The following is a 26,572-nucleotide window of genomic DNA, read 5'->3' as shown; positions in this document are numbered from 1 at the left end:
TATTTACCTAGAATTTTGTTGATAGACAATTAGGTTGCTTCTAGTCTTTTGCTAACAATACAATAATGATTATCCTTCATAAGTTACTTTGCACTTAAATACTGAGTATATTTATGGGATAAATTTCTAAAAATAAACTTAATGGAAAAAATTTTCTTATACTTTACACTTTTATTCAGGTATAACATATATAAATAGAAGTGTACATAATTGTACACTTCAATGAATTACTGTGATGTGAACAACCCCACGTAATTAAAATTAGGTCAAGAAATAAAACATTATCAGCAACTGCCTCATGTCCTCCCAATTATTACTCCTCTCTCCTCCCCGCAAAACATAACTTCCTATATCAAAAATCAGTTTTGCATGTTTTTGATAGATGTTTGTCTTCTTTCTTATATATTGTTGCATATAAATGTAGTTCATTTATTTTCATTGCTATAGAATTCAATTGGACTAATATACTATAATTTATTCCGTCTACTCTGATGGACATTTAATTATTTGTAGTTTGGAACTATGATAAATATAATAGTGCCATTGCAAATAATGCTACTGTCTTTTGGTGCACATGTGCTTCCATTTTGTTGGGTATATATCTAGATATGAAACTTTTGGGTTGTAGGGAATGCATATATATGTATGCTAAAATGGAGTAAATAAAGCTAAAAATTTTATAAAGTCAAGTCATCAATTTACCCTCAGCAGTAGTGTGTGAGAGTTCCTGCTACTAAATATCTTTGCAAAAACTACCAACATTACTAATGGGGTTGTATATCTTTTCATATATACATGAAAAAATATTTTTCATTTAGATAACCTCTTTTCTGACATTTGTTCAAATTTCTTCTGCATTTTTTTCTACTAAGTTGTTTGTCTTTTTCTTATTGGTGCTTCATGAAACTCTTTATACTCTGGATATAAGCCCATTGTCAGATGCAGTTAATCCAAATATCTCTTCCTTGTCCTGCCATTTCACTTTCCTAATGGTACCTTTTTTCCAGGTTCTTAACGTTTCCTTATGGTTAATACTTTTTGAGTAATGTTGAAGAAATATTTCTTTAACCCAAGTGTTATGAAGATATTCTCCTCTAATATCTTCTAGAATCTGTGTATAGTGGGAGAGAAGAGTCAGATCCAATTTTTTATATAATCTTTCAATTGACTTTGTATTATTTATCGGGGGGGGCTGCGGTGGGAACCAGTCATTTCCCCCATTGATCTGTAGAAATGGTTTAGTTATATATGCCTGGATCTATTTCTGGGTTCTTTATTCTGTCCATTGGTCTATTTGTCTATCTATTCTGTGCCAATGAAAACACTGTCATGACTAAATAGCTTTATTTAATAAGTCTTGTCTTCTAGTAGAGCAAAGCTTTTCTTCAATACTGTCTTAGCTAGTTGTGGCCCTTTGCATTTCTCTATAAATTTTAGAACCAGCTTTAAACTTCAAGTAAAAAAATCTACTGAAATTTTTATTGGTATTGTGGTATATCTACAGATCAATTTGGGAAAAACTGACATCTTTATACTATTATTGAATTTTCCATTCCATCATTTAGGTTCTTTATCTTAAGTTTTATAGTTTTCTGTGTAGAGGTTGTGAACATCTTCTATTAGATGCATTCCTAGATCTTTTACTATTTTTATTTTATTGTAAATGGAATCTTTATTTTTATACAATTTTAGTTTCTAATTATTTTTTAAGTATATGGAAACATATTTTAACATTGACTTCATATCCAGCAATTCTGTTAAACTCAATTACTAATTCAAATAATTTATCTAACTATTTAGATGCTCTACATACACAATCATAATTTTTTTCAATTTCCTTCTTTTCTAATTCATGTAACTTTGATTTATTTTCCTTTCTATATTGCCCTGGCTAGGTTCTCTGGTACAACGTGAATAGAAGTGGTGATAGCAGCCATTCTTATCTTGTTTTTAATTTAGAGGTAAAGTTTTCAACATTTTACTATAAAGTATGAATGATATTTGCTGCTGTGTATTAGATTAAGGAAATTTCCTTCTTGTTTAAATTAGTTAATTGTTTATTTTTAAATCATGAATACATATTGAATTTAATCTAATGTTCTTGCTTTTCACATTTCATGGCTTAATCATATGCTTTTCTACTCTATCCTGTTAATGTGATGAATTACACTGGTTCATTTTAAATGTTAAATGTTGCATTCTTGTTGTAAACCAAACTTGTTTATAATATGTAATATTTTTATTGCTATATTTATTTATATTTTGGTTGGAATTTTTATATCTTTGTTCATGCATGATATAAACTTATAATTTTCACCTTCTGTAATGGCCTTTTTAAGTTTTAGCATCAAGTTATGTTTGCCTCATAAAATGAGATTAATGTGATCTTTTCCTTTAAAATTCTCAGAAAAATTTTGTGTAATACTGGTATTACTTATTTCTTAAAACTTTGGTGGAATTTATATGGGTAACCACTTGAGCTGGAGTTTTTTGGCAGTTGAATATATCTATGAAGCAGTTGTCCAAGCTGTCTTTCTCAGACAAGTGTAGGTTCTTCAGAGGTTCTATAGGGATTGTTACTCCCACAGTTACTTTACATGGGAAATATGCTCTTTAACTGACTTATTCTAACAAACTTCAGCTCCTGAATCTGGCGATATACTTTCATGGCCTCTTAATTAGACATCCATTTGCCTTTATAGGTCAATCTCTTACATAAGGAACCCTGAAAATGGCTTGAGCTCAGTCATTTTCCATGGTAACTAGTGGGGCTGTAGGACAGTATATTCCTGCCGTATCAAATAACAGGTTTATCAGCTGTCTCACACTCCCTTCCTCTCCTCCCTTCCTGTCAGCTTTTTTATCAAAGAATTTTTCAGTCAAGAAGCAAGCTCCTCACATGGACAAAGAGAACAGATTAGTGGTTACCAGAGGAGAGGAGGGGGTGGTGGGTGGGCACAAAGGGTGAAGTGGTGTACCTATAATATGACTGACAAATAATAATGTACAATTGAAATTTCACAAGGTTGTAAACTATCGTAACCCCAATTTTAAAAAAAAAAGCAAGCTCCTAAGATCTGTGTTCACAGACATCTTCTACATCGCCCCCACAAAACTCCAAGAACACAAGATATTTTATTTTTCAGATAGTCCCCCTGTCAGATGGCTTCAAAGAGTTCTTTTAGAGCTCACCAGACTTAGCTTAGGAGCAGACTGGGAATTATAGAAATAGAGTCAAACATATTTAGAAAATGTACCATTTGATCAAAGATAATTCCAAATTTAGAGGAAAAAGATAAAGTATTCAGGAAGTGGTATTGGCACAACTCTTAGTCATCAGGAAAGAAATATAGTTTAATCCCTGTTTCATACCCTATACCTAAATAAATCCCAGATAGATTAAAGACTTAAATATATTATAGAAACAATATATCGGAAGAGAATATGATAATTTTTTATTATCTTGAATTGAGGAAGGCTTTTCTAAGTATGACACAAAATTCAGATCTAGAAGAAGAAAAAATAGAATTACTTAATTTTTAAAAAATTTACGCATGGAAAAAAATCCTAAATAGTCACAAAGCACAGAAAAGCAGGGAAAATATTTACAAGTTACATCACAGAGAAAGCTAACTGCCCTACTATGTAAACAGTTTTCACAAAACTATAAGAGAAAGACCAACAACTACAGAAAAATGGACAAAGAATATAAACAGATATGTCACAGTTCAGGAAAAGATGTTCAGTTTCACTTAAGATGTGAGAAAAGTCTATCAATATTATAATAACTTTCTTCCACTTAACAAAATGACAGGATTAAAAGTTTGGTTATACACTATTGTTAGAAAGGTTGTGGGGAATCAGGCATTCTTCTAAATTGCTGGTAGGAGTACAATTTGACACAACTTCTATGGAGGGCTACAACCTAGGAATAAGAATTAATTAGAATTAAATTAGCTTTTAAAGGAAATACAATCCAAATTTCAAAGATAGGATATCTGATTGGATTATGTTGTTCTGAACCTTCTTCTACCTCTTAGCTTCTCAACCTGTCAGAGGAAATGTACATACTTTTTGGAGGATGACAAACATCATGTATAACCTCAAATTATCTCTATAACATTTATACAGTCATGCACTGTATAACAATGTTTCAGTCAATGATGAGCTGCATGTACAATGGTGGTCCCATGAGATTAGTACCATATAGCCTAGGTGTGTAGTAGGCTATACCATCTAGGTTTGTGTAAGTACACTCTATGATGTTTGCACAATGACGAAATTATTTAAGGACACATTTCTCAGAACGTATCCCCATCATTAAGTGACATGTGACTATATACATGATGGTATATAATGTTCAACTACAAAAAAAAGAAACAAAACCAAAAAGCAAACCTAGATTACATGAAAACAATATAATGTGACCAAAAACCAAGACAAATAATAAACTAATAAGAGATATAGAGTTCTCAAACATATATTTAAAATGACTATATTCAACATTTTCAAGGAAATAAAAGACAAGAGTGATAATTTAGGAAGATAACAGGAAGCTTTAAGAAAAAAACAAATGTAAGGTCTAGAACTGAAAATAACTGAAATTGAATTCCATGGATAGATCTAGCATCAGATTAGATACAGTTGAAGAGAGAATTAGTGAATTCTAAAAGATAAGAAGTATCCAAAATGAAACACAAGAAGGAAAAAAGATAGAAAATATAAAAACAAACAAAATAAGTGTAATAACACCCTAACAACATTAAAAATGGGAATACTATCACAAGTTTGACATCAAGGAAGAAGAAATAACCACAGTTTATCCTGAAATCATTGATTTTCTTAAACCATTTTCAATCTAATAAAAATCCAGATAAGGGATTCTTTCCACTTTTAGGACTTCAAGAAGCATTTAAATATATCAAACATATTAAATAAATAAAACAAATTAGAAAAGAATGCTTAGCTACTTACATTCCATATGCTGAGCTTACAGCAAGACTAGTAATCTGTTGGGGAGGTTCACCATCCACCCACACCAACTGAATAACAAGTTCTGCTTGATACCCTGGAGGCATCCGCACTGGTCGTGTCTTAACACTAGAACAAAAAGAAAACGTAGTTCTATCACATACAGTTTAAATAAGTATGCTCACGCTCCTCTTCAGAAGCTACATAGAATCTTCTTACAGAAATATATACATCAGGTTTTGAGGGCAGTATGCAGGTGAACAGTGTCTTCTAGTTTTCTCAAAATACATCAAGCCACTTTTGATTGCTTAGTTTTCTTTTTAAGGAGCTTTTAGTCAGTCAGGTCCACAAATCCAGCTGTCCCTATCACATTTTTCTTTTGAGAATAGTATTTATAATTATTTTTATTACTTAATTATTTTTCTTACATAATATTTGTTACATATACGTAAGTTATAATGTGTAACAACAGAAAGAATGACCATTAATCTACCACCCAACTTAAGAGTTCAACATATCCAAAATCTGAATTCCTTCTCTTTTCTTCTAAATTTGCTCCACCTGTAGGCTTCTCTATTTCATTTGATAGCAACTCCTTTCTTTTCAGTTATTCAGTTAAAAAACCTTAACATCATCCTTGACTAATATCCTTCTCTCATACCTCACATCCAATCAATTATCAAATTCTGTTGGTGCTACCTTCAAAATATATCCAAAATCTGACCTTTTTTTTACTTCTCTACTGCTACAAACCTAATTGAAGTTGACAAGTAAAAATACAGGATATCCACTTAAGTCTGAATTTCAAATAAACAGTAAGAACTTGGTTTTTTTTTTTTGTTTTTTTTTTTTTACTATAAGTGTGTCCTATGCAATATTTGGGATATACTAATACTAAAAAACTTTATTGCTTATCTGAAATTCAAATTTAAATGGGCATCCTGTATTATTATTTGATGAATCTGCCAGATTTTAATATCATCTCTATTTAGGTGCAATAGCCTCCTTACTGGTCTCCTGGCTTCTACCTTTCCCTTCCACCCTAAAATCCATTTTACACATAGACACCAAAGTAATCAATTTATAATTTGAGAAAGAGGTGTCAAGAGGAAATAGGTGGACTCTGAACTCACCTCCTCCCATGGACACAATGAATTTACAACTATTCTGGGAACAAATACCCCTGAGAGCGAACTGAAAACTGGATAAAAAGAACTCCCACAAAAAGGGACAGTCCTGACTGCAGTGGAAGAGGGATAAATTCCTTTCTGGAGTGAAAAAAAATCCACCTCTGCAAGCCACAGCACTTCATGGCCAGCCAGAAGCAATCCTAAGGCACATGGCCTTCCCTGGAGGAGTGGGGGACCTGAACAGGGGAGCTTTACCACTATAGGCTTTGTCTGGACTCAGCACAACCAAGACGAGTGTCATAATATCTGGCTTTGCTGGCTCTTAACTGCAAGGGGAACACCCCAGAAAAGCTATCAGACATAAGGGGAAAAAGCCAGCTCTTAAAGGACCTATGCATAGATTTAATCATTTTGGAAAGCAACCTAAAATCACCAGAAAGAAAGGTGCACAGTCTTTTGGTGAAAAGAGACTCACCTGATAGTCTCTGAGTGCATCTCAATGAGATGTGAGACTCTCCAGGGACTGAGACATTCATGGCAGCCATTATTGTGACCTAGTATAGGTGTGCTGACACAACACTGGCAGACACCATTGGAGTTCTTCCCCTCGCCTTTTAGCCCAGGGTCTGCCCCACACACTAGAGCAGCAATTTAATCCAGCTCAGCCAGGCAGGCAGCCCACCCTAGGAACTGGTCCCACCCAACAGCAAGCCCTTGGGCAACTTGTGGGCCTGCATAGGCTGGGTGCCTGGATCCTTTGCAGCCGAGTGAATGGGTCTGCCTCTGAGGGGTGTGCAAGGAGCAGGTGGAATGTGTGGGGTGTTGGTGGAATGTGTGGGGCCTCTGCAGGGGGGCTACTGTGTACACTTCAGGGAGTCAGGATGTGCACATGGGGCAGGACTGTGTTGAAGGTGTGTGTGGCCCTGTGGATGATGGGGCATGGCAGCTGCAGAAGACTTGTGTTTCTCCAACAGCCACATAGCATATCGGCCCCACCTTCTAAAACCTGAAACAAATGAGTGCTCCCATGCCTGGGGTGAGCCAGACTCAGCTGCAATCCTGAAAGAGATGACAAGAGTCTTTCAGGAGAAACGCCTACAGAAATTGTAAGCCCCTGAGCCTAGCAACCAGCCACACTGGGGGCCTACTCACTTAACTGAAAAACTGCAACAGGAATGTGCTATTAGACCTTGCAGCCAACTGTGCTGAGGCTACCCATGCCCAATAAAGTGACTGAAGAATCCATAGCAGCCACACACAGCTGAGCATTACGACCAGCCAGTCTAGGGAGATCCTAGCTTCCCTGGGCACATGCAGCAAGAGCAACCCTGCCACAACACAAGGACACACAAGCCCACATAGGGGACACTCCTCGAACATTTGGAAGTGGTGATGAGAGAGAAGCACACTGCTCAGGCTCATAAGGCATCTCTTACATAAGGCCACCTCCTCAAGATCAGGAGACACAGCTGACTCACCTAATACATAGATAGAAGCACAAAGAAGCAAAATGAGGAGGCAAAGGAATACATTCCAAGTAAGGGAAGAGGACAAAACACCAGAAAAAGAAATAAATGAAATAGAAATAATCTACCTGACAAAGCACTCAAACTAATAGTCATAAAGATGCTCACTGATCTTAGGAGAAGAATGGATAAACTCAATGGGAACTTCTACAAAGAACTGGAAAATACCAAGAACAAATCAGAAATGAAGAATACAATATTGGAAATGAAAAATTCACTAGAGAGACTCAATACCAGAATAGATGATACAGAAGAACAAATCAGCAAGCTGGACAAAAGACTAGAGGAAATCACCCAAGTTGAACACAAAAAAGACAAAAGAATTAAAAAGGATGAAAATAGTCTAAGGGACCTCTTGGACAACATCAAGAACACTAACATTCATATTATAGGTGTCCCAGAAGGAGAAGAGAGAGACAAAGGGGCAGAAAATCTATCTGAAGAAATAATAGCTCAAAACATTGCTCACCTAAGGAAGGAAAGAGACATCCAGGTATAGGAAGCAGAGAGAGCACAAAACAAAAAAAACCCAAAAAGGCCAATACACAATACACATTATAATTAAAATGTCAAGAATTAAAAATAAAGAGAGAATCCTAAAAGCTGCAAGAGAAACGAAACAAGTTACAGAAAAGGAAACACCATAAGGCTATAAGCTGAAGTCTCAGCAGAAACCTTACAGGCTAGAAGAGAGTGGCACAATATATTCAAAGTGCTAAAAGGAAAAAACCTACAACCAAGAACACTCTCATTCTGAAGGAAGGAGAGATAAAGAGTTTCCCAGACAATCAAAAATTAAAGGAGTTTATCACCAAGAAACCAGTTTTACAAGAAATGATAAAGGGACTTATTTAACTGGGAAAGAGAAGACCACAAATAGGAATAAGAAAGTTATCAGAAAAAACAAAAGGCAATAAAATCACTAGTAAGGGCAAAATACAGTAAAGGTAGCAGATCAACCATCAATGAAGATAACATGAAGGTCAAAAGACAAAAGTACTAAAATTACCTATTTCCATGATAAGAGGGTAATGGATACACACACACACACACACAAGAGGTTAAATATGATATCAAAAACTTAAAATGTGGGAGGAGGGGAGTAAAAGAGTAGAGCTTTTAGAAAGAGGTCAAACTAAAGAGACTATCAACTTAATATAGATAGCTATTACCTAGGTTATTACATATGAACCTCACAGAAACCTATAATAAATACACAAAAAATTAAGAGAAAGGAACCCAAACATAATACTGAAGAAAGCCATCAAACCACAAGGGAAGAGAGCAAGAGAAAGAGAAAGGAACAGAGAAGAACTGCTAAAACATGCAGAAAAAAAGTAACAAAATGGCAATAAGTACATACTTATCAATAGCTACTTTAAATGTCAATGGGATAAATGCTCCAATCAAAAGGCATAGGGTGGCCGACTGGATAAAAAAACAAGACCCATATATATGCTGCCTACAAGAGACACACTTCAGACCTAAAGACATTCACAAATTAAAAGTGAAGGGATGGAAAAAGATACTCCATGCACATGGCAATGAAAAGAAAGCTGGGGTAGCAATACTTATACCAGACAAAATAGGATTTAATACAATAACTATAACAAGAGACAAAGAAGGGCACTACATAACGACAAAGGGAACAATCCAACAAGAGGATATAACACTTGTAAATATCTATGCACCCAAGATAGGAGCTCCTAATATATAAAGCAATTATTAAGAGACATAAATGGAGAAATTGTAAAACAATAATTGTAGGGGACTTTAACACTCCACTTACACCAATGGATACATCATCCAAATAGAAGATCAATAAGGAACCATTGGCCTTAAATGATGCATTAGACCAGACAGACTTAGTATATGTGTAGACACACACACAGAATATTCCATCCAAAAACCACAGAATACACATTTTTTTCAAATGCACATGGAAAATTCTCCAGGATTGATCACATATTAGGCCACAAATCAAGTCTCAATAAATTCAAGAGGACTGAAATAATACCAAAGGTATGACCACAAAGGTATGAAACTATGAATAAAGTACAAGAAGAAAGTCAGAAAAGCCACAAATATGTGGAGATTAAACAAAATGCTACTGAACAACGATTGGGTCAAAGAAGATATCAAAGGAGAAATCAAAAAATACCTGGAGACAAATGAAAATGAAAATACGACATGCCAAAATTTATGGGATACAGCAAAAGTGGTTCTAAGATGGCAGTTTATGGCAATACAGGCCTACCTCAACAAACAAGAAAAATCACAAATAAATACTCTAACAGTGCACCTAAAGGAACTGGAAAAAGAGCAAACAAAGCCCCAACTCAGTAAAAGGAAATAATAAAAATTAGAGCAGAAATACATGAAATAGCGATTAAAAAGAAATAGAAAAAAATCAATGAAACTAAGAGCTGGTTCTTTGAAAAGATAAATAAAAGTGACAAACTTTTAGCTAGACTCACCAGGGAAAAAAGAGAGAAGGGTCAAATAAATAAAATCAGAAATGAAAGAGGAGAAATTACACAGACACCTCAGAAATGCAAAAGATTATAAGAGAATACTATGAAAAGCTATATGCCAACAAATTGGATAATCTAGAAGAAAAGCATAAACTCTTAAAATCATACATCCTTCCAAAACTGAATCAAGAAGAAATAGAGGGTTTGAATAAACCAATCACCAGCAAGGAGATTGAAACATTCATCAAAAACCTCCAAAAAATAAAAGCCCAGGACCAGATGGCTGCCCTGGTGAACTCTACCAAACGTTTAAAAGAAGACAATATCTATCCTTCTCAAACTCTTCCAAAAAATTGAAGAGGAGGGGAAGCTTCCTAACTCATTCTTTGAAGCCAACATTATCCTGATAGCAAAACCAGACAAGGACAACACAAAAAAAGAAAAATTACAGTCCAATATCACTGATGAACATTGATACAAAAATTCTCAACAAAATACTAGCAAATCAAATACAACAACACATTAAAAAGATCATACACCATGAGAAAGTGGGATTTATTTCAGGGATGCAGGGACAGTTCAACATCTGCAAATCAATCAACAGGATACACCACATTAACAAAGTGAAGAATAAAAATCACATGATCATCTCAATAGATGCAGAGAAAGCATTTGACAAGATACAGCATCCATTTATGACAAAAACTCTGAGTAAAATGGGTATAGAAGGAAAGTACCTCCACATAATAAAGGCCAGATATGAAAAACCCAGAGCTAATATCATTCTCAAGGAGAAAAACTGAAAGCTATCCCTCTAAGAACAGGAACCAGACAAAGATGCCCACTTTCACCACTCCTTTAACACAGTATTGGAAGTCCTAGGCATAGCAACCTGGCAAGAAAAAGAAATAAAAGGGGTCCAAATTGGAAAGGAAGAACTGAAACCGTCACTACTTCCAGATGACATGATTTTATATATTGAAAACCCAAAAGAATCCACAAAAAAACTTTTAGAAATAATAAATGAATATGATAAAGTTGCAGGATACAAAATCAACATAAAAAATCAGTTGTGTTTCTACACACTAACAATGAAGTAGTAGAAAGAGAAATTAAGAATAAAATCCCATTTACAACTGCAACAAAAAGAATGAAATATCTAGGAATAAAATTAACCAAAGGGGTAAAAGATCTCTACACTGAAAACTATAAAACATTGTTGAAAGAAATTGAAGAAGACACAAAGAAATGTAAAGATATTCCATGATCTTGGATTGGAAGAATTAACATAATTAAAATGCCCATACTTCCTAAAGCAATCTACAGATTCAATGCAATCCCTATCAAAGTTCCAACAACATTTTTCACAGAAATATAACAAAGAATCCTAAAATTTATATGGAACAACAAAAGACCCTGAATAGCCATGGGAACCCTCAGGAAAAAGAACAAAGCTGGAGTTCAGAATATACTACAAAGGTATAGTAACCAAAACAGCATGATACTGGCACAAAAACACACGCACAGATCAATGGAACAGAATTGAAAGCCCAGAAATAAACCCATACATCTATGGACAGCCAGTTTTTGACAAAGGAGCCTCGAACATACAAGAGAAAGGAGTCTCTTCAATAAATGATGCTGGGAAAACTGGACAGCTACGTGCAAAAGAATGAAACTAGACCACTGTCTTACATCATACACAAAATTAACTCAAAATGGATTAAAGACTTGAATGTAAGACCTGGAGCCATTAAACTTCTAGAAGAAAACATAGGCAGTATGCTCTTTGACATCAGTCTTAGCAGTATAATTTTCAAGTGCCATGTCTGACTGGGCAATGGACACAATAGAAAAAATAAACAAATGGGACTACATCAAACTAAAAACCTTCTGCACAGCAAAGGAAACCATCAACAAAATGAAAAAACCTAACAATTGGGAGAATATATTTGCAAACCATATATCTGATAAGGGGTTAATATCCAAAGTATATAAAGAACTCAAACATTTCAACAACAAAAAAACTAACAACCCAATTAAAAAATGGGCAAAAGATCCGAACAGACATTTCTCCAAAGAATATATATAGATGGCCAACAGCATATGAAAAGATGTTCAACATCATTAACTATCAGGGAAATGCAAATCAAAACTACAATGAGATATGACTTCACTCCTGTCAGAATGTCTATAATTAACAAGACAGGAAACAAGTGTTGGAGAGGATGTGGAGAGAAGGGAACTCTCACTGGAGTGCAAACTGGTGCAGCCACTGTGGAAAACAGTATGGAGATTCCTCAAAAAATTAAGAATAGAACTACCATAATCCAGTTATTCCACTCTTGGTTATTTATCCAAAGAACATGAAAACATGAATGCATAAAGATACATGCACCCCTATGTTCACTGCAGCATTATTCACAATAGCCAAGACTTGGAAGCAACCTAGGTGCCCATCAAAAAACAAATGGATAGAGAAGATGTGGTATATATACACAATGGACTACTTAGCTATAAGAAATGATGAAATCCAGCCATTTGCGACAACATGGATGGATCTTGAGGGTCTTATGCTAACTGAAATAAGTCAGAGGGAAAAAGCCAAATACCGTATCATCTCATTCATAAGTAGAAGATAAAAACAATGACAATCACATAGAGATAGAGATTGGACTGGTGGTTACCAGAGGGGAAGTGGGGAGAGGGGAGGGGGAAAGGAGTGATTAGGCACTTGTGTGTGGTAATGGATTGTAATTAGTCTTTGGGTGGTAAACATGATGTAATCCACACAGGAATTGAAATTTAATGATGTACACCTGAAATTTATATAATGCTATAAACCAATGTTACCACAATAAAATAACAATAAAAGATAAATAAAATAAAATTTAAGTCTGATCATGTCACTTCTTTATTCAAAACCCTATAATGACTCCTCATTTAATTATGATTAAAAGCCAAGGTCCTTACAATGGCCTATAATTGGCCCTCTATTATCTCTTTGACTTTATCTCCTACTATCCTCCCTGTTACCCTCACCTTTCTCCCTTTGTTCTGGCTACACTGACCTCCTTATATGTGAGGCACTTCAAATCTTTTGCTCTAGCTGTTCCTTCTGCCTGGAACACTTTTCCACCAGATATGCTTCAGCTAACTCCCTCATTTATTTTTTTGTTTAAATCTCACCCTCTTAATGAGGCATATGATGACCATTCATTTTATACACTAGGAAGAACAACAGCAAAAAAAAAAAAAATCAAATAATTGCACAAATGCACATATTGATAAGAATGGGCAGATGTTTATTTCACTGGCCCTTCTCTCTTATTCCTTTCTTTTAAATTTTTAAAATTTTGTAGAAAAATGTTTATGTCATTAGAGGACTCACACTTTAATAACGGGTCTTCTTAGTTAATAAACAAATCAATCTACCGTGATTTCTTGAGCTTTGTTGAACTTCTTGTTCTCTTTCTTGTTTTCATTTTAACAGGAATCAATTACATGAAGTAAAGTGATATGAAGGGAAAATTATGTAAAATTATAACATTACAAAAGTTTTCCATTTGCTAAAATTTTATGATGATGTTTCCTCTTCGTAGATTTTCCTACCAGTCATTTCTGCTTACATTTCCCTTTCTTACTTCATAAGAAATTTTTTGGGGAAAAATCAATGACTATAAAAGTATAGCAACTGCTAATTGTATGGTAAACTAATTTTGCTCCTGAAATCTTATCTTTAAATTTTCTATAAGTGTTTTCATAAGAAATGAAAAAACTAGTTTTCTAAAGTTCCTTGAGTAGCAGATTCAGATACAGGCATACGTTGTTTTATTGTACTTTGCTTTAGTGCTCTTCACAGATACTGCATTTTTGGCAAATTGAAGGTTTGTGGCAACCCTGTGTTGAGCAAGTCTATTGGCACCATTTTTCTAACAGCATTTTCTCACTTTGTGTCTTTGTGTCACATTTTGGTAATTCTCAAAATATTTCAAAGTTCTTCATTATTATGATATTTATTATGGAGATCTGTGATCTTTGCTTGTACCATTGTAATTGTTTTGGGGCACCACAAGTTGTGTCCATATAAGATGGTGAACTTAATAAACGTTGTGTGTGTTCTGACTACACCACCGACCAGCAATTCTCACATCTCCCTCCCTCTCCTCAGGCCTCCCTATTCCCTGAGACACAACAATATTGAAATTAGGCCATTTAATAATACTACAATGGCTTCTAAGTGTTCCAGTGAAAGGAAGAGTCTCAGGTCTCTCACTTTAAATCAAAAGCTAGAAATGATTAAGCTCAGTGAGGAAGGCACGTCAAAAGTTAAGATAGGCCGAAAGCTAGGCCTCTTGCACCAAACAGTTAGCTACGTTGTGAAGGCAAAGTAAAAGTTCTTCAAAGAAATTAAAATTGCCACTCCAGTGAACACATGACTGATAAGAACATGAAACAGCCTTATTGATGTTAAGCAGAAAGTTTCAGTGGTCTGGATAGAAGATCAAACCAGCCACAATGTTCCCTTAAGCTGAAGCCTAATCCAGAGCAAGGCCCTGACTCTCATCAATTCCATGAAGGCTGACAGAGGTGACAAAGTTGCAGAAGAAATATTTGAAGCTAGCAGAGACTGGTTCATGAGGTTTAAGAAAAGAAGCCATCTCCATAACATAAAAGTGCAAAGTGAGGCAGGAAGTGCTGACATAGAAGCTACAGCAAGTTATCCAGAAGATCTGGCTAAGATAATTAATGAAGGGTGGTTACACTAAACAATAATTTTTTCCATGTAGACAAACAGCCTTATATTGGAAGATGCCGTCTAAGACTTTCATAGCTAGAGAGGAGAAGTCAATGCCTGGCTTCAAAGCTTCAAAGGACAGACTGACTCTCTTGTTAGGGGCTAAATCAGCTAGTGACTTTAAGTTGAATCCAGTGCTCATTTACCATTCTGAAAATCACAGGGCCCTTAAGAATTATGCTAAAGCATAATTCTGCCTGTGCTCTGATAATGGAACAACAAAGCCTGGATGATAGCACATCTGTTTACAACATGGTTTACTGAATATATTAAGCTCACTGTTGAGACATACTGATCAGAAAAAAAGATTCCTTTCAAAATATTACTGCTCATTCCGCCCGGGCAGCAGACAAAACTCTCTGTCTGCCATTAGCGGAGGGGCTACTCCCAGCGTTCACAACTCCGGGAAAGTCCCGGAGAGAGTCCCAGAGGGCGAGGTGACCTCCGGTTGCTGTTGCCCGCCCCGTGGGGTAAGGGATTGCCGGAGATCTCGGAGAGGACTGGGGCTGGTGGGAGCTCCAGAGGCTGGCCCTGTAGCCCGGAGGGGAAGCTCCAGAGTTCTGCCTAGGGAGCAGACAAAACTCTCTGTTCTGCTATTAGCGGAGGGGCCATGCCCAGCATCCACAACACCGGGAGGGTCCCGGAGAGGAGAATATCAGGCAGGGCAGCAGCTGACCAGCTACCACTGAAATTGGGATCTCCAGCTATCCTCCAGACAGGGCAAAGGGCTCCCCAAGTTCCTGGGGAACAGGACTGGGGCTGGGTGGAGTTCCAGCGACCCAGCTCCATAGCCTAGGGGGAAATCCTACAGGCTCACAGCAGCCTCAGGGAAAGCCTCTGCACAGCACTAGTAGAGAGCACCCAACTGGCAGCCACAAGGCTGGAAGACCCTGGGACAAAAGTAGCTTAACTAGGTGAGCTAACCACAGACTGTAGAAGATGCCAATAGCTCTGCTGTGACCCATAGTGGACAAGTGAGATTTTGTGGGTTCCGACAGTGACGGAGTGGCAAATATAAGTGATCCTACCCCTGGCCGCTGGAAAAGACCATAACACCATTGCAGACCCCAAGGAGGGAGCACGTCTAGGTGGGCTGCAACAGTAGGCACCAGCAGCCTGAATCCCCCCCGTGACGGCCCCCACGGCAGAAGAGGGAATCCAAAGGACCACTGTGACTACAAGGAGGGGCCCAGGCCTGGTTAGCAACTGCGGATAGAGTTCCTGGTTGGTGCAGTATAAACAGCTGCTCCCCCACCACAGGGGCAGAAACAAGTGGAAGGAGCAACTAAACTCTATCTCTATGCAGAGGCACAAATCAACAACATCAAGCGATATGAAAAAATACATTAAATCTCCAGAACAGAAGGAAAATAACAAATACACAGAAAACAATCCCAAAGAAAATGAGATATATAACCTAAATGATGATGACTTCAAAACAGCCATCATTAAAATACTCAATGAATTAAGAGAGAATTCAGATAGACAACTCAACGAGTTCAGGAGCTATGTCACAAAAGAGTTTGATAAAATAAAGAAGAACCAAACAGAAATACTGGAAATGAAGAACACAATAGAGGAGATTAAGAAAAATCTAGATGCACTGAACAGTAGGGCCGATAATATGGAGGAAAGAATTAGCAATTTGGAAGATGGCAATATAGAAATGCTGCAGGCAGAGGAGGAGAGAGAAGTAAGACTAAAAAGAAATGAAGAAACTCTCCGAGAATTATCAGACACAATTAGGAGATGCAATGTAAGGATTATAGGTATACCAGAGGGAGAAGAGAAGGAGAAAGGGGCAGAAAGCCTATTCAAAGAAATAATGGCTGAGAACTTCCCAAATCTGGTGAGAGAGATGGATCTTCAGGTGACAGAAGCCAATAGATCTCCAAACTTTATCAATGCAAGAAGACCAACTCCACGGCATATAGTAGTGAAGCTAGCAAAAGTCAACGACAAGGAAAAAATATTAAGGACAGCCAGGCAAAAGAAACTAACCTACAAAGGAACCCCCATCAGGCTATCAGCAGATTTCTCAGCAGAAACTTTACAGGCTAGAAGAGAGTGGAATGATATATTCAAAAATCTGAAGGACAAAAATCTACAGCCGAGAATTCTCTACCCAGCGAAAATATCCTTCAAATACGATGGAGAAAAAAAACTTTCCCAGATAAACAAAAGTTAAGGGAGTTCATTGCCACAAAACCTCCTCTTCAGGAAATCCTCAGGAAAACCCTCATTCCTGAAAAATCAAAAAAAGGAAAGGGGCTACAAAACCAAGAGCAGAGGAGATAAGTAGAAGGACAACAACAAAGAGTAGCAGCTCTTCATCAGAACAGATTAAACCATGGGACGAGAAACAAAGGAAATTGAAGAAAACCGGAAAACAAGACATAAAATGGTAGTGGTAGGCCCCCACATCTCAATAATCACTCTAAATGTAAATGGATTGAACTCCCCAATCAAAAGACACAGAGTGGCAGGATGGATCAAAGAACAAGACCCAACAATATGCTGCCTCCAGGAAACACACCTCAGCCCCAAAGCCAAACACAGACTCAGAGTGAAGGGATGGAGAACAATACTCCAAGCTAATAATGAACAAAAGAAAGCAGGTGTCGCTATACTAATATCAGACAAGGTAGACTTCAAAGCAAAACAGATAAACAAAGACAAAGAGGGACAGTATATAATGATAAAAGGGACTCTCCACCAAGAAGACATAACACTTATAAATATATACGCACCCAACACAGGAGCACCAAAATTTGTAAAGCAACTCTTAATAGAACTAAAAGAAGACATCAACAACAATACAATAATAGTAGGGGACCTCAACACACCATTAACACCAATGGACAGAACGTCCAGACAGAAAATCAACAAGGAAATGATAGAATTAAATGAAAAATTAGACCAGATGGACTTAATAGATATATATAGAACACTTCATCCAAAAACAGCAGGTTACACATTCTTCTCAAGTGCACATGGAACATTCTCAAGGATTGACCGTATTTTGGGAAACAAAGCAAACATCAATAAATACAAGAGAGTTGAAATAATATCAAGAATCTTTTCTGATCATAATGCTATTAAACTAGAAATCAACTACAAGAAAAAAGCAGAGAAGGGTGCAAAAATGTGGAGACTAAACAACATGTTTCTGAACAAACAATGGATCATTGAAGAAATTAAAGAAGAAATCAAATATTATCTGGAGACAAATGAAAATGAGAACATGACATACCAAATCATTTGGGATGCAGCAAAAGCAGTTCTAAGAGGGAAATTCATCGCAATACAGGCTCACCTCACTAAACAAGAAAAAGCTCACATAAGCAACCTCAAACGACACCTAACAGAACTAGAAAAAGAAGAACAAAGCCCAGAGTCAGTAGAAGGAGGGAAATAATAAAAATAAGAGCAGAAATAAACGATATTGAAAGAAAAAAGACAATAGAAAGGATCAATGAAACAAAGAGTTGGTTCTTCGAAAAAATTAACAAAATCGACAAACCTTTAGCCAGACTCACCAAGAAAAGAAGAGAGAAATCGCAAATAAATAAAATTAGGAATGAGAGAGGAGAAATCACAACAGATACCAATGAAATACAAGGGATCATAAGAGAATACTATGAAAAACTATATGCCAACAAATTGAACAACCTGGAAGAAATGGACAAATTCCTAGACTCCTACAATCTCCCTAAACTGAATCAGTAAGAAATGGAGAATCTGAATAGGCCAATCACAAGTAAGGAAATAGAAACGGTAATCAAAAACCTCCCCAAAAATAAGAGTCCAGGACCAAACGGCTTCTCTGGAGAATTCTACCAAACATTCAAAGACTTAATACCTATTCTTCTCAAACTGTTCCAGAAAATTGAGAAAGATGGAGTACTCCCTAACACATTCTATGAAGCCAACATCACTCTGATCCCCAAACCTGACAAGGACAACACAAAGAAGGAGAACTACAGGCCGATATCACTGATGAGCATAGATGCAAAAATCCTCAACAAAATTTTGGCAAACCAAATACAGCAATACATCAAAAAGATTATACACCATGATCAAGTGGGATTTATACCAGGGACACAGGGATGGTTCAACATCCACAAGTCAATCAACGTGATACACTACATCAACAAAATGAAAAACAAAAACCATATGATCATCTCAATAGATGCAGAGAAAGCATTGGACAAGATCCAAAACCCATTTATGACAAAAAAACCCTCAATAAAATGGGTATAGAAGGAAAGTACCTCAACATAGTAAAGGCCACATATGACAGACCCACAGCCAACATCATACTCAATGGACAAAAATTGAAAGCCATCCCTCTGAGGACAGGAACAAGACAAGAGTGCCCACTTTCACCACTCCTATTCAACATAGTACTGGAGGTGTTGGCCAGAGCAATTCGGCAGGAAAAAGAAATAAAAGGAATCCAAACAGCTAACAAAGAAGTAAAACTCTCGCTGTTTGCAGATGACATGATCTTATATATAGAAAACCCCAAAGAATCCATAGAAAAACTATTAGAAATAATCAACAACTACAGCAAAGTAGCAGGGTATAAAATCAACATACATAAATCAGTAGCATTTCTATACACTAACAATGAACTAACAGAAAAAGAACTCAAGAACTCAATCCCATTCACAATCGCAACGAAAAGAATAAAATACCTTGGGATAAACTTAACCAAGGAAGTGAAGGATCTATACAATGAAAACTACAAGACTTTCTTGAAAGAAACTGATGACGACATAAAGAGATGGAAAGACATTCCATGCACATGGATTGGAAGAATAAACATAGTTAAAATGTCCATACTACCTAAAGCAATATACAGATTCAATGCTATCCCAATCAGAATCCCAAGAACATTCTTCACAGAAATTGAACAAAGAATCCTAAAATTCATATGGGGCAACAAAAGACCGTGAATTGCTAAAGCAATCCTGAGCAAGAAAAACAAAGCCGGCGGAATCACAATCCCCGATTTCAAAACATACTACAAAGCTACAGTGATCAAAACAGCATGGTGCTGGTACAAAAACAGGTCCACAGATCAATGGAACAGAATTGAAAGCCCAGAGATAAAACCACACATCTATGGACAGCTAATCTTCGACAAAGGAGCAGAGGGCCTACAATGGAGAAAAGAAAGTCTCTTCAACAAATGGTGCTGGGAAAACTGGACAGCCACATGCAAAAGATTGAAAATTGACCATTCTTTTTCACCACACACCAAAATAAATTCAAAATGGATCAAAGACCTAAAGATTAGGCCTGAAACAATAAGTCTTCTGGAAGAGAATATAGGCAGTACACTCTTTGACATCAGTTTCAAAAGAATCTTTTCGGACACTATAACTCCTCAGTTGAGGGAAACAATAGAAAGAATAAACAAATGGGACTTCATCAGACTAAAGAGCTTCTTCAAGGCAAGGGAAAACAGGATTGAAACAAAAAAACAGCTCACTATTGGGAAAAAATATTTACAAGCCACTTATCTGACAAAGGGTTAATCTCCATAATATACAAAGAACTCACACTGCTTAACAACAAAAAAAACAAACAACCCGATCAAAAAATGGGCAGAGGACATGAACAGACATTTCTCAAAAGAAGATATGAATATGGCCAATAGACACATGAAAAGATGTTCATCATCACTAATCATCAGGGAAATGCAAATCAAAACTACACTAAGATATCACCTTACACCTGTTAGATTGGCAAAACCATCCAAAACCAAGAGTGACAAATGTTGGAGAGGTTGTGGAGAAAGAGGAACCCTCATACACTGTTGGTGGGCATGCAAACTGGTACAGCCACTATGGAAAACAGTATGGAGATTTCTCAAACAGTTAAAAATAGAAATACCCTATGACCCAGCCATCCCATTACTGGGTATCTATCCTAAGAACCTGAAATCAGAAATGTCAAGAGTCCGTTGCACCCCTATGTTCATCGCAGCATTATTTACAATAGCCAAGAAGTGGAACCAACCTACATGCCCAGAAACTGATGATTGGATAAAGATGTGGTATATATACACAATGGAATACTACTCAGCCATAAAAAAAGACAAAATTGGCCCATTCACAGCAACGTGGATGGACCTCGAGGGTATTATTTTAAGCGAAATAAGCCAGTCAGAGAAAGACGAACTCTATACGACTCCACTCATAGGTGGAAGTTAGTATATTGATAAGGAGATCTGATCGGTGGTTACCAGGGAAAAGGGGGGGTGGGGGGAGGGCACAAAGGGGGAAGTGGTGTACCCACAACATGACTAACAAAAATGTACAACTGAAATCTCACAAGGTTGTAATCTATCATAACATTAATAAAAAAAAATATATATTACTGCTCATTGACAATGCACCTGGTTACCCAAGAGCTCTGATGAAGATGTACAATGAGATTAATTTTGTTTTCATGTCTGCTAACATAACATCCATTCTGCAGCCCATTGATCAGGGAGTTATTTTGGCTTTCAAGTGTTATTATTTAAGAAACACATTTCAGAAGGCTATAGTTGCCATAGGTAGCGATTCCTGTGACGGATCTGGGGAGAGTAAACTGAAAACCTTCTGGAAAGGATTCACCATTCTAGATGTCATTAAGAACATTCATAATTCATGGGAAGAGACAGAAATATCAACATTAATAGGAGTTTGGAAGAAGTTGATTCAAATCCTCATGATTGACTTTGAGAGATTCAAGACTTCAGTGGAGGAAGTAACTGCAGATGTGGTAGAAACAGCAAGAGAATTAGAATTAGAAGTAGAGCCTGAAGATGTGGCTGAATAGCTGTAATCTCATGATACTTTAATGGATGAGGAGTTGTTTCTCATGGATGAGCAAAGAAAGTAGTTTCTTGACATGGAATCTACTTCTGATGAAGATGCTGTGAAGATTGTTGAAATAACAACAAAAGATTTAGAATATTACATAAACTTAGTTCATAAAGCAGTGGCTGTGTTTGAGAGGATTGACTCCAATTTTGAAAGAAGTTCTACTGTGGGTAAAATGCTACCAAACAGCACTGCATGCTACAGAGACATTGCTCGCGAAAGGAAAAGTCAATCAACGCAGCAAACATCATCGTCTTATTTTAAGAAATTTTAAAATTTCTTATTTTAAGAAATTGCCACTTCAACCTTCAGCAACCATCACCCTGGCCAGTCACAGCCATTAGCATCAAGGCAAGACCCTCTACCAGCAAAAAAATTACAACTTGCTCAAGGCTCAGATGATGGTTAGCATTCTTTACCAATAAAGTATTTTTTAAATTAAGGTACATACATGGTGTTTTGTAGACATAATGCTATTGCACACTTAATAGACTACAGTACAGTAAATATAACTTTTATATGCATTGGGAAACCAAAAAATCGTGACTTGCTTTATTGTGATACTCACTTTATTTCAGTGGTCTGGAACTGAACCCACAATATCTCTGAGGTATGCCTGTATTTTCATGTGAGGCTCAGAGAAATTCCTTGCTTAGGCTCAATTCTCCAACCAGCTAATACTAGAAACATTCGGTTTGAGGATGTAGAAGCAGTAAGTAGTAATTTAAGAGAACTGAATTCTTTTATACCTTATTACTAAAAAGCATAAAAACAATTAAGATAAATATTACTATGGGCTTGATTCAGTTTTATTTGATAATGACACTAAACTTTGTTTAGATATACAGAGACAATATAATTTATTACCAAATAGCATCAGTTTAAAAAAAAGAAAGAAATATTATGCACTAACTTAGCATTCATGTAAGAAACTCTATTTTTAACATAGTAGTTTTGCAGTAGATAGCAAACTTGGTTTTCTTTCGATTCCAAGAAGGCTGAATAAATTCCCTAAATACACTTTTTCAGTTGGGAACTACCAAGCAAGTGATCAAGTTTCTGCCCTGCCAAATGTTTTCCCATTCTATCAAAGCCATATTTTCTTTAGGGTTCTTCTGGAAAGGAAATTTATGAATTAGGAATGAAGAATGAAAATATTGTGTCCCCTTCATGGATATTCAAAGAAAAGACCTGGGTACCTTTTGGTGGATTGTAGATCACTTGACAACTCAATAAGAGAGAAAAATTATTTATTTGGCACAGTTTCAAATAATTTTGAGACTAATATGTAAAACTGTTGTGAAATTTGGTAGCAAGTCTTACTTGAGGCATGGGATACTGTCCTTTGTTACTCCTTCACTAGCCACAGTGGTAGTGCTCCCCGAAAGACTCCTTGAAGAAGGAAGTTGGGATGAGAGATCTGGAAATGGAGGACTTGTTTCCGGTTCTGGGGTAATAATGTCTTCAACATCATACTGAAGTCGTACCTCTAATGACTTAAAAAAATTGTTTTAATTTAATCTAGGTCATAACAATAAATAATCACATTAAAACATCTGATAATTTTTAGGTAATTATTCATTATTTATTCAGGTTAATAAGTTCAATTTCAATTTACAGTAAAGCTAAGATATCTTACACTGAATTAAATAATGAATTATAGGGAATATCAAGGGCATTCACAAAAATGTAAAATATTTTTTAATTCTTCAGAATTATAAGAAAAATATCTACCACTGGAGATAAAGTTTTTATATAATATTTCTCAAGATAAAGTAAAATTACAATTCTATATGTGATAAATAAAAGGAGAAATTGGTCATGGTTATTCCAATTAAAGAAATTAAACTGGAAAAATTGCTTTTCTGATAAAATGGACTAGGTAGAAGAGGCCCATTATCTGTAGGTGACTTAATTTAGATTTAATTTATCCCATGAGAGCATCAACATTTTGAATAAAAATAATTTAAAAGTTAAGATTAGGTAAGGCAACCTCATAATTATTTCTATCCTATAAAAATGTTGCTACATAGAAAATCATTAAAATTAACCTTAGTTTATTTGAGAAATAATCATTTGTGGCAATTAATTGACAAGAAAAGACAAACTTTAAAAAATTTAATAAAGATATAGAACAAAGCCTGCATTAATTTGCCATTGGTACATAAAATCAATGACTGTATAAAACGTGTAGGAATAACCTATCCCATTTAATAATCCTAAATTTTGATAGAGAAGTGTTTTTGTCATCTTAAGCCAAGCTTTTTTAAATATGCTATACTAAGTAACAAGAATAATTAAAAATCTTATGAATTGGATTACTGGCCACATACTACAGTCTTGCTGGCTTAAAACCATACAAAGCGCTAGCCAAGTACGACAACTGCTGTCTTTTAATAACTGTAAGTGTGAAAGTTAAATTTTAAATGACTTACCACTATTTCTGCTGTAATTTCATGTCTGCTGAATTTATAAACTATGACATATGCAGAGACTCCTGATACACAGAATATTCTGCTCTCTGGACACCAATAAATCATCTGAACGGCATATGGATCTTCCTCTACAATTTCACATGTTTGTTTTCCTTCTCCTACCTTCTGTTTTTCAAACACTTTTGAAGTTTTTAGCTTGTACAGCATCTGCAGAGTTACTGTAAGATATCGAAGCACAGTTATCTTCTAATTTGAACTTAATTCTTAGATGTTGTTGAAGCTTTTTGAATATATTTGTTAAACCACAAAAGTAAAACCCAAGTAGACAAAATACATTTTAAGTAGCAAGCATTCAATGTCATGCTCTCATATCAGTACAGTTTAGCTGGAGGGAGACTACAGGGAAAAAATAAACATGTAGTGAACATACACTATATGCCAAGGAATATGTAGGTCCTTTGTATGCATTCTCTCATGTGATCTTCAGAAAACTCCCATGAAGTGAATATTTTTATCTTCACTTGTTGATGAAAACACTGGGACTCAAGAAAGTTTACAATGGAAACACCGAACCTAATTCTCTACTAAGGGACACCCCTCAATCCTTTTTTTATAATTTTCTTCTCTGAGTGCTAAATGAGAGGTTGATGCTATTCATAGAAGGTTTACTCTTCTCAATAAATTTTTAGACACTCCTTCAGATGAGAAACATTTATAATTTACCAGCTAGCAATATTGGGAGTCCAATAATCTGTAATTATTTTAGAAAGAACCTTTTCTGAGTGGCTTTGTGTTAAGAAAAGGTCAGATATAATTTTAATAAACTTTGGGTGTGTGAATTGTTTTCAGGAATATATATTTGGGGAAATATTTTCCTTGTTTTAGATCCTGATGATAACTTCCCTACAAAAAAGCTCTGATTCTACAAAGGACCCTTGAGAAAAGTTCTAAAAATCTGGGAGTTCATGTCCAAAGTGCATAATCTGAACCTAATCATGAGAAACATCAGTCAAACTGAACTGATGGAGATTCTACAAAATAACCAGGCTGAACTTCTCAAAAAAGTCAATTTCATGAAATACTCAGGAACCATTCTAGATTAAAGAAAACTCAAAAGATATAATAACTAAATGCAATAAATGATCCTAGATTTTCTTTTATTATGAAAGATATTATTGGGACAATTCACAAAACTGAGTAAGATCTGGAGGTTAGATAACAGTATTGTATCAATATTAATCTCCTGATTTTGATAACAATAATTTGTGTAAAATAATACCCTTGTTTGTAGGAAACACACACTGAAGTATTTAGGGGCATGTAGTGTTAGAAAAGCATCATGTCTCCAACTTACTCTCAAATGATTATAAAAAGCTATACATATGTATGTGTGTGAATATATGGAGGGGAGAGAGAAAAAGTAAGGGAGGGTTGTGGGGTGAGGGAGAGAGAGAGAACAAATGTATTATACATTGACATTTAGGGAATCTACCTAAAGGCTATGAAACACTTCAAAGCATTTTTTTGCAATTTTTCTGTAAGCCCAAATTTATGTCAAACAAAAATAGTTTTTATAATACACAAGGTGGGGCCAGCCCGGTGATGTAATGTTTAAGCTCATGTGCTCCCCTTTGGAGGCCTGGAGTTCATGGGTTTGGATCCCAGGCACAGACCTACACACTGCTCATCAAGCCATGCTGTGGAAGTGTCCCACATACAAAATAGAGGAAGATTGGCGTAGATGTTAGCTCAGGAACAATCTTCTCAAGCACAAAGGGGAGGATTGGCAGCAGAAGTTAGCACAGGGCCAATCTTCCTCACCAGAAAAAAAAAGCACAAGACATTGTATTAAGCGCTACAGACTTGCTTCTAGGTCAGATGGAGTATCACTCCCATGATTATTTTATGTGACATGGCAATCATAAAAGGATACTGCAGACATAATTAAGGCCCTTAATTACTTAATTTTGAGTTAATCAACAGAGATTATCTGAATGAGCCTGACATAATCAAATGAGCCCTTCAAAAGAGGGACTGGGGCCCTCCCTGAGGTTAGAGACACTCTTTTCCTAGCCTTGAAGCAGCAAGTCACCATGAGTTCTAAAAAAGCTGCAAGAAAATGAATTTTCTGCCAACAACCACATGAGTTTGCAAGAGCATCCAGCCTCAGGTGAAACTGCAGCCCTAGCCACCTCCCTGACTGCAGTCTTGGGAGATCTGAGCAAAGAACCCAGCTAAACTGTACCCAGATTCCTGACACACAGAAACTATGAGATAATATATGGGTATTTTTTAATCTGCTAAAATGTGGTAATTTATTTCTCAGAAATTGAAAACTAATACACATGGGATAAACT

The 26,572-nt window shown here is 36.1% G+C and overlaps 1 protein-coding gene across 1 annotated transcript in view; it reads right to left on the bottom strand.

The window, feature by feature from the left end:
• Nucleotides 1–26,572, bottom strand: part of STXBP5L (syntaxin binding protein 5L) — a 352,935-nt gene that overhangs the window by 115,524 nt on the left and 210,839 nt on the right. The window contains exons 15-17 of the mRNA XM_046659436.1: nt 24,216–24,433; nt 23,104–23,276; nt 4,975–5,100 (exon numbers count right to left, since the gene is read on the bottom strand). Of these exons, the coding sequence (XP_046515392.1) occupies nt 4,975–5,100; nt 23,104–23,276; nt 24,216–24,433 (517 nt within the window). The remainder of the gene's footprint in view (nt 1–4,974; nt 5,101–23,103; nt 23,277–24,215; nt 24,434–26,572) is intronic.

This window comes from Equus quagga, chromosome 4 (genome assembly GCF_021613505.1).
Source record: "Equus quagga isolate Etosha38 chromosome 4, UCLA_HA_Equagga_1.0, whole genome shotgun sequence".
In the NCBI taxonomy this organism is placed as follows: Eukaryota; Metazoa; Chordata; class Mammalia; order Perissodactyla; family Equidae; genus Equus; species Equus quagga.
The sequence above is the reverse complement of the archived record's forward strand: the minus strand, read 5'-3'. Positions and strand labels throughout refer to the sequence as shown.